This window comes from Rutidosis leptorrhynchoides, chromosome 2 (assembly GCF_046630445.1).
Source record: "Rutidosis leptorrhynchoides isolate AG116_Rl617_1_P2 chromosome 2, CSIRO_AGI_Rlap_v1, whole genome shotgun sequence".
Taxonomy (NCBI): Eukaryota; Viridiplantae; Streptophyta; class Magnoliopsida; order Asterales; family Asteraceae; genus Rutidosis; species Rutidosis leptorrhynchoides.
Window position 1 is genome coordinate 569,181,342 of NC_092334.1, and position 9,453 is coordinate 569,190,794.

The 9,453-nt window shown below is 33.2% G+C and overlaps 1 protein-coding gene across 1 annotated transcript; it reads right to left on the minus strand.

The window, feature by feature from the left end:
* Nucleotides 1-385: 385 nt before the first annotated feature.
* LOC139894583 (ribulose bisphosphate carboxylase/oxygenase activase, chloroplastic-like) lies at nucleotides 386-3,653 on the minus strand. The gene is made up of 7 exons (XM_071877951.1): nucleotides 3,497-3,653; nucleotides 3,004-3,326; nucleotides 2,309-2,414; nucleotides 2,132-2,217; nucleotides 1,549-2,021; nucleotides 733-1,014; nucleotides 386-627 (listed from the first exon to the last, which is right to left on the minus strand). The coding sequence occupies exons 1-7, from the start codon at nucleotides 3,542-3,544 to the stop codon at nucleotides 512-514; spliced, it is 1,434 nt and encodes a 477-aa protein (XP_071734052.1). The 5' UTR covers nucleotides 3,545-3,653; the 3' UTR covers nucleotides 386-511.
* Nucleotides 3,654-9,453: the final 5,800 nt, after the last annotated feature.

The window sequence follows — 9,453 nt, forward strand, 5'->3', positions numbered from 1 at the left end:
ATGCAACCACATCCCGAATATCTGTCTATTCGGCTCATCAAACAAAAGAAGAAGAAAAAGTTACTTTTATTTGTTTATTTGTTAGCGATTTTTCAATATTAGCGTTTTCTTTCAGTCCGAGCTTTCGCGATTTCGCCGCTCGGACTACGGGGAAGTGTTAGATGATATGTTAGTGGCCCAACCCGATTGTGGGCTTGGGTCCTTTAGGGCATCTATGTCAATTAGGGTTACATTGGTAATCTATATATACCGCACTAATAATAATATTATGATCACGGGTTCTATCTTATAACAGGTTTAACTTCAGCTCAGAAAGCTTAAGAGATTATGAATCAAATTTTATGAATTGTTTGACGGAGTATGGAAACTTCTACGAAAACAAAAGTTAATGAAAAACTTTACTCTTATTCGCTATTTAATTGACAAACAATATCACAAAGATAATCGATAGAAATAATACCCTCACATCCTTAGACAAATACTAGTTGTCATTTCCTTAAAAATTGTAAACTTAAAAAGTATAAGTGCAGCTTCCATCATCACTTCTAGCTGTTGGGTCAAAGTTCTCTGCACCAGGGTCGGTGCACCCTTCAGGAACCGGGACTTGCACCTGCTGGGCTGCTTTCCCTGCAATCAACCAAACCACACGAACCATTTAATGATTTTAATCACAAACAAAACATAACATTTGTAGGAAATCAATCGGTTAGTAGGAGGATATATGGAACTAACCGTAGAACTCTCCTCTGCTAATGGCATCTTTGTTAGCGTCACCAAGTGCAGCTGAGTCCAAGTAGGTTTCGGCCAACTGGACTCTCTTCACATTCTCTTGTTCTTGAACCAACATGTTACCGTACTCCAACAGCTTGTCGATAGTAATCTTTGGTTGTTCAAATGTTGGTGGGCCCTCTCTAGAATTCACAAGCTTCTTACCAATGGATTCAACACCAACACCTCCGATCCACTTCCTCACTTCATCGTCGTACACTCTAGCCCTCAATGCTCCAAAGAAATCTGTACATAAAATTAATAGCAATGTTGAATTTTGGAATTTAGAAGTGAAACTGAGAGAAATTTATATTAAAAATCAGCGAGAAACGTATATAACCTAGCCAGATTGTATAAACATGCTAGTCCATTGGGGCCGATTGCAGTGGCGGATCTAGAATTGGTTGTGTCTCTCACCCTCTGTATTCTATAAATACTCGTTAACGTATTACTCTAATACTCCTTCTGTCACAATTCTATTGTCTAGTACTCCTTTTTGTATGTTCTAAATTAGGCAATAGAATTGAGATGTAGGGAGTACATATTATTCTACAAGACGCAAGAAATTTTAATATTAAATAGAGAGATGGCAATATAGCCTTATGAGTCAGTTAGGTAACATGTCAACACGGGTTGTGATTAAAACATAATTTTCAAGTACGGGTCAAAATGGGTAAAATGATATCTTATTGTTTATAAAAACTAATGTGTCATTTATGATTATACAAACAATATTATCACAACAATAAGCTGAATATGAATTTAGGATGATAAATGTACCTATTGATTGCCCTGGGAAAGTATCAACAAGCTTTGTAACTTCTGCTTCTGAGAGACCATCAGTACGGAAGATACCAACACACACACCAATACGGTCTTCTCTAGTAGGGGCCCAGTAAAACTTCTCCATACGTCCATCACGAATGAGGGGAGCATAAAGTGTCGAAAAATCGTTACCAGTAACGATGATTGGGACACGTGGGTTCTCTTCCTTGTTGTACATTCCAGGGAGTTGTACATTGGTTGGGTTATCAGCAATGTTCATAAGAGTAGCGTTGACCATTTGGTTGTTGACCGTGTATTGTGTTGTACCACCCATTCTTCCTGCTCCGGCATCGAGATCGTTGATGAACAAAGCACACATTTTCCCCTTCTTGATGATGTCAGCGGCTTCACGGTACCTTTGTCTGATCAACTTTGCTGGTTCTCCAGCGTTTCCACTTTCTAATTCTCCAGCACTCATCATAATTGGGCTGGAAATGTGCATGTTAACATATAATCAAGACTTTGACTTTTGAAGTCAAACCAATTTTTGTTCAAATGCTTATTATTTAGACAGATTGTCTTGAAAATCATGACTTACGTGATTCCCATCTTGGCGAACACAAGTTCACATTGGAAAGATTTGCCCTGACCTTTGCCTCCCCACACACCCAAAATAAGAGGAACCTAAAACAATAGTAACCAAAGTTAGAGACATTTTTTTGATTTTATAAGTTAATAAAACAACATAAACTAATGAACACAATCAAATAATAACCTTGATGTTTGGCAAAGTCATGAAGTTCTTGGTGATGTGAACAACAAGTTTGTCCATGAAAGCCGGCGCAATGTAGAATCCATCCATGTTGTTGTCCAAGTTGTATCTACATAATGAAGATTCAACTAATTAAATTAAATATCAAAATTATAATTAAACCCTTAAAAACAACACAATTTATAACTCATATTGCTGTGATTGGTCGCACTGGTGAACGTACCTTATAACCAGTGGTGTCGCCTAACCTACCTTATAACCAGTGGTGTCGCCTGACACCACTAGTTTGAAGTTGTTTTACAAAGTATACTTTAATTTAACGACAAAACCTCGTATATTTTTAAGATTAATAGTTTCTAAAAAGTAACCACTCAGTGGGAAATCTAAGAATAGTAGTCACTGATTTCACCCGTTAAAAGCTCAAAAATTTGAACACAATTCAACAGTGTCACTCAATAAAATTTACACTATCCAATGGTGGTGTCACTAGTTAAAAGCCCAAAATTTTCCAGTACTAGATACTGCAACACGTGCTAACCTAGTAGGTCCGCCCTTGTAAACCAGTAAAGTACCCTTCAAACATATTAACAATGGAAAATTTTGTTTGTTAATCCTAAGCATGTAATCCAAATTATAGTTTACATACACTTATATAAATTATAAATAGAAAAATAGATAGATAGAGATTAGATACTTACGTTCGAAGTCCGGTACTAATATACTCGTAGGAGCTCATGACAGCAAAATGTGTTCCAACATCTTGTGGAGCTTGAAAGAGAGAATCAACCATACCCTTACCTCTTGTAATATCTTGTTGATCATCAGACATATCATATGCAAGTCCCTTCCATTTATCTTTATCAGTTTGTTGTGTTTCCTCAATCTCTTTATCAGTAGCAAACACCTTAAAACTTACAGACTTGTTGTTGATCAATCTTGAATTCACAATCTTTTTCAAACTGTTTCCCATGAAACTTGAGTTTGGGACTGCAACACTTCCATTAGTCCCATTCAAACTCAACTGCAAATGATCGAAAGCAATTGTTATGTATTAACAAACCAAAACATATACGATATATTTTAATTGACTTTTCAAATCTGCATATACTTGTTAAATGTACATAAATGTTGGATAAGTTGTAGGCTTGTATTTATAAAAAAGTAAGTTAAGCAAATGTGTATGAAGTATACCGGAACATGGTTAACGGCGGCTCCGATGGTGGAGACTGCGGTTGCCATTGATTTGATCAGGTGACAATTGGTAGTTGATAAGTTGAAGAATGATTTGTAGGTAGAAATTAGTTGATAACTTATATGGGAATTGAGGATTAGCTTTTGAAAGGTTAACGACCACACAATCAAGATTGCATGAAATGCCACATGGCTAACAAATATTGTTTTCTGGTTTGAAGGCTATTTAGATTGGGAGATGGGATTTTGAGGCTAGTATTTAAAGTTTAATCTTTGCCACTTGTGCATCCAACAAATCTTTACCACACATATCCATTTTCTTTGTTTGTCGTCATATAGGTTTTGTACACTTGCGGAAAATAATTGAAGTATTACCAGGGATTTTTTTTTTTTTTTTTTTTGGATGAGCTTTATTTTTTCTGTTTAGGTTACTCAAAGAAAGGATGATAAATTTTACTCAGATTAATGTGACTTAGTTGAGTTACTAGATTTAAGAGTCCGTGCGTTGCACGGGGACTCCTAATCAAACTAAATTGAAACGTAAAATGTTATATCATTTAATGACCTGATAAAGATAGTCTCAAAATTATCGTTGTGCATTAAATAAACAAAACCTGATAAAGATAGTCTCAAAATTATCGTTGTTATATCATTTAACCAACCCTATATCCATTTGATATGACTAACTTTGTCGAGACGACACATACAAATTTGGTTTTTTTCTGTTGTTCTTCTTTTAGCCCATAGATATGAATAACTTTTTGGAGATCATAGCATTCATATTGTCCGCCACTTTTTAGTTCTATATTTTGAACAAATTTGTTCGGCAGTCTCTAAAAGATAATAGTAAGCATTAACCATACAAACAATGTTTAAATATTTGTAGATAAGGTGCAAAAAACAATTAACCTCTAAAAAATAGCATTCGAAACGTTAATATTGATACCAATTAGTTGTATGATACAATTAGAATGATGAAACCCTTCATTATTTATAATGTGTATCGAATGGAAATGTATCGAAAATATTATTACCGTAAATGCTATTAAAGAATACATTTACAATGCAAAATCAATTGTGTATAGTCATTGTCACCAAGTATCTTGTGTCCATGACACAAAAAGATTATGAGCCCGGACAGAAGTTTTAAAAATACGTTTTTGCAAATCTCAAATATATAACAACAAAAGTACATAATAGGATGAAGTTTGTTGCATTAATACATCGAGTTTACTATATTTATTATGATTAGATTACATTTGAAAAACAAACAAAGCTCGGTTCTTGACATCTTTTGCTGTGATGTGGTTAAATCATGTATTTATACATGAGTATGCTAAATGATGTATTAAAGTTAGGCAAAGTTTACAAACGCATATGATTCTTTCCATTAAAATATGTACTTATTCATTCATGCATTTTGGCACATATATAATACAGGTCACCAAGATAGTGATAATTGAAATTATACTAACAAATGTAATTTTAGTCATTTGACCCAGCATGATCGACTTCAAAATATATGTGCATAGATTAGAAAATAGCAGTCCAGGTTACAAATATATAGAGCCGTGCACGACGGTTTCAAAAATAGTTTATCCTAACAAAAGTAATCCACATATCTATAAATAATCAACATAAGCAAAAGAGAATAAGATTGTGTATAAAAAGTGTTGAAGATGGTATGTATTTATAATGTTAAAAATATGATACTCCGTATAAGAAAAAAGGATTATACCATAAGCACGGGTGATAAAATCTTATTATTCATTATTATTAATGATTAATGAAATGATTTATGCAAATTAATTCAAAAGTGTAAAACGTATGTTATTTGGAGTATGGAGCAATCCATTATAACTTAAATATTTTAATCTTATTTTGACTAATTTTTATAAGTTAGTCAACATTTACACCTCACAAGCATATCATATCATTTCTTATTAATTTAGCCTTAAAATTCGGCAACTTCTTATACTCCGTATGATTTAGAATTAGAATATTCTATATTTAAGAGCACGTTGCACGGCATGTCTAAAATATAACATTCGAAGACGTTTGTTTTGAGACTGTGTAGTTATAGTATTAAAGTTTTGACGAACGCTAAACCATTCATAATTGAAATATATCTTTCAGCCCATTAAGAAAGTTCGATAAGTTCCTAACAATACATATTTTGGCCAAAACATAAAGTTACTTGTTTTGACCCAAACCCATTTTGCAAACTAACTGCACTTCTAAAGCTAATTGAGTGTTTATGTCACATGTTTATTCATTCCTTATTTCTAAGATCTGAGCTTGCAATTACGCTTGAAAATATTTGTTTTCAGACCAAAAACAAAGTTGGTGTAAAACCATAAACAGTCGAAAGTGACACTACAAAGTTGGTGTAAGTAAATTTTAATAAAAACAACAAAGTAATCCCCTAATCCAATTCTAGCTTCTGATTATAGTGCATTTCAGTTGAAAGTGACACTTTACATACTAACTAAATATACTTAATATAGATCAGTTGGGATTTGCAGTTTTCACTTTCTTTTAGACCAAGTATAGCGAGTATATACAGTTTTTTGAAAATGAAAAGACGCATTGCAAAAAAACCGTTAAAGGTGGTCATTACGACCCATTTACTTACAAATAGGATGATTCAAGTTATGTTTACCTCCAACATGTCTTAGTTGCCCGAAGTTCAAATTCAATAAATAGAACCTTCAAAATCATTTTATTCAACAATGAAATTATACAAACCAAAGCACACAAATCCTACTAAATCCTCATTAATTGTTTATTCATGTACTTCCTTGAGACTTTCCTTATCCAATTACACATTTCAAAACTTTTATGGATTGACAATCTGACATTTTGGACAAATCCTACTAAAAATTACATTTCAAATTACACAAATCCTACAATCTAACATTTTGCCATTTTATGTTCTGATTTACACAAATCCTACACACAAATCTATGTACATGTACGTGGCGCGTGACCCTTTTAGTTATGAACTTCTTGATCCAAAAATGAATATCCATTACAATAACAATTAATATAATTATCAAAACAAAAATGATCAAAACTAAACTTCACAAACAAAAACATAATTAAAGGATGCATACACATTGTATTACAAAAGCAACAGACAAATCACATAGCAACAAACAATATATAAATGAGAATCATCAAATACTGCACCCTAAGAAATTTTTAAGAACAAAGGAATTGAAACTATATACCTTCAAGATTAAGATGAATAGAGAACCCAAATGCCGACGGACATTCTCTATCGACAATAGAAAAATACGGCTGCAAACATTGACCTATAAATGCAAATGAAAACACAAATGAAACTAAATGAGTCAAAAAGCGGAGAAACATACCAACTCGGATTTTATATCCAAAACTCAATAGATTATATAATATCCTAAGTGACAATCTTATCTTGATATAAAAACTGACTCCAACACAACAGTCTCAAACTTATGGTAAGATAGGTGATTGTAAATATTAAAACACTTACAGCTGATGCAGTTAACAAAAAAGAGAACACCCATTCAAGAAAGATGAAGATGATTCGATCTAATAAAAAGAACGAACAAAAAAGAGAAAACAGAGTACAACAAACAATTTATCATAATCGATAGTTCAGTAATTAATCAGGAAATTTCTAAAGATTACCGACGTTCACCAAACTGTGACTCCGACTTCCGATGACGCTGAGTTCCGAACGACCCTCAAACCCAAATATTCACCCCAAATGTACAATCGATTTCTAAAAACCTGGAAGAAGGATAATCCTTCATCACGATTAACCGATTCAAAGGGTAGAAACATTCAGACGAAGCAATAGAAACCCTAAATTTAGATAGGATCGATCATTGTGTGATGAAGATCGTTTAGGTGTAGGCTATGAAGTTTGATTTTTTAAACCCTAATTTCCCATCTGTAGAAAACGATTATACGGTTGGTTACCCGTGAAGTGTTTAATTTGTGATGAATTGTTATTTTAAAAAACCCTAATTTTGAAGTAACTGGCCGTGGAAGATGATCAGATGATATTGATGGTGATCGTGGTTTTCTAGGGTTTTCAATTTTGAGAGACAGAAGAGCATACGTGATTGAAACCTGGTTTTGATTTAATCTGTGGTTTTAGGGGACACGTGTTATTTTCTTGTAATTAGTGAAAATAATTCAAAATTAGGAGAAAAAAGATAAGGCTGAGGGTTATTGTGTGACTGACACGTGGATTTAGCTTACAGGTTTAGTAAGATAGAAGATTCCGTGATCATTTTTAGTCATTTACCGAGTCATTCCGTAATATTTTTAGCCATTTCCATGGTCAGCTCAAAATGTGAGGTCATTGTGAGTTTTATCTGAAAACGCTTGTGAAATACTCCATCCGTCTCAATTTAATAATCCCGCTTTTCCTTTTTGAAATTTCTGAAATTAATAGTCTATTTCCATAAATAGTAAAAAATAAGAAGTAAAGTCCTTTAATACCTTTAGTTTATGCATGTAAATCAAAAATGTATGTATGGGTAAAATTATAAAGTGAATAAAAAGTAGTGTGGTAATGACATTTATTAAACTGTGCGTCTTTTTGTTTGTAGATTATTAAATTAGTACGGAAGAAGTATTATAATACCACAAGGCTATTTTAGTGAAATGTTTTCCTTTCCTAGTCATTTAGAACCGAGTGTCCTCATGAGCCCTTGTTGCTTCTAGTGACTAAGCTAGCTTGTATATAACAAAGTCGCAAATTTGGGACCCGAAAGTATAGCACAGACGGGGCTACAAAATCTTCTAAGTGAATACATAAACAAAATCTCCAATGCATGTATAAAAATTTAGCAGGGTTATCTATAAAATTGTGACAAAGAATCTAGCATATCATTTGTCAATAGTGTAACATCCCGCATTTTTTCGTTTACTTTCTATATAATTAATTTAAAGTCCGTTATTTAATTATAACATCTCTCGTTTACTCTACGTATTTAAGGTAATTCGTTTGGTTAAGTCACGCACCCGTTTTAAACGTGAGGGACCAATGTTGCCATGTGACCAAAGACATGACTAGGTCAAAGGGTCAAACCCACATCCTCATCCATTCATTTTCATCCTCCTCATTTGATACTTTCACCTTTTTCTCTCAAAACCCAAATCAAAGAATCATCATCCATTTTCAATCTAGCAAGCGTTCTTCAAAACAAATTACATATTTGGAATCCTTGCAACTTCCTCTTCGATTCCATACCAACTTCATCTTGTTTGGGTAACTTTCTAAAAACACTAAATTTCTTGTTCTTGATCTTTTAAACTTAAAAGTGTGTTAATTAGTGTCTATGGCTCAAGTCTAACATGAATATATGATTTGTATGCTCGATCTTGTTGTTTTAGTGTAACTAGCTTGAACTTGAAAATGGGTGTGTTTAATCTTGAGTTTTGGATGCTTAAATGTTGTTAGATGTTAAAAGTGCATGTATTAAATGTGTTACTAGCATCACTAGCTTCAATTTGGTATGTAGGTTGACTTAGAAAGACTCCAATAACATGATTGATGAGTTTATGATTTTTGGTTAGAGTTTGGTAGCCTTAAATGTAAATTTTGATGCATTAAATGCTTTGCGATGTTGTTTGTAAGTGTTTAGTAGTCTTTTATGCATAATTATCTATGAAACGACATATTATATGTGTGTGTTAAGTTCCCGGATCATCAATTGCATTTATGAGCTTGAAACATTAAATGGTGAGCATTAAATGATCATTCGATGAGAATTTGGTTATCGTAAATGTTGGATTTGGTTGATGAAATGTATTTACTTGTATTCCTCGTTAAATTACCTTTCCAACGATATAAGATACGTGTTTTGAGTGTTTACGGTTCATAAATTGTGTTAGAATGAAGTTTGGTTCGAGTTGAACACTTGAAAACAGCCCAAAATTTCTGTCAGGCATACGGA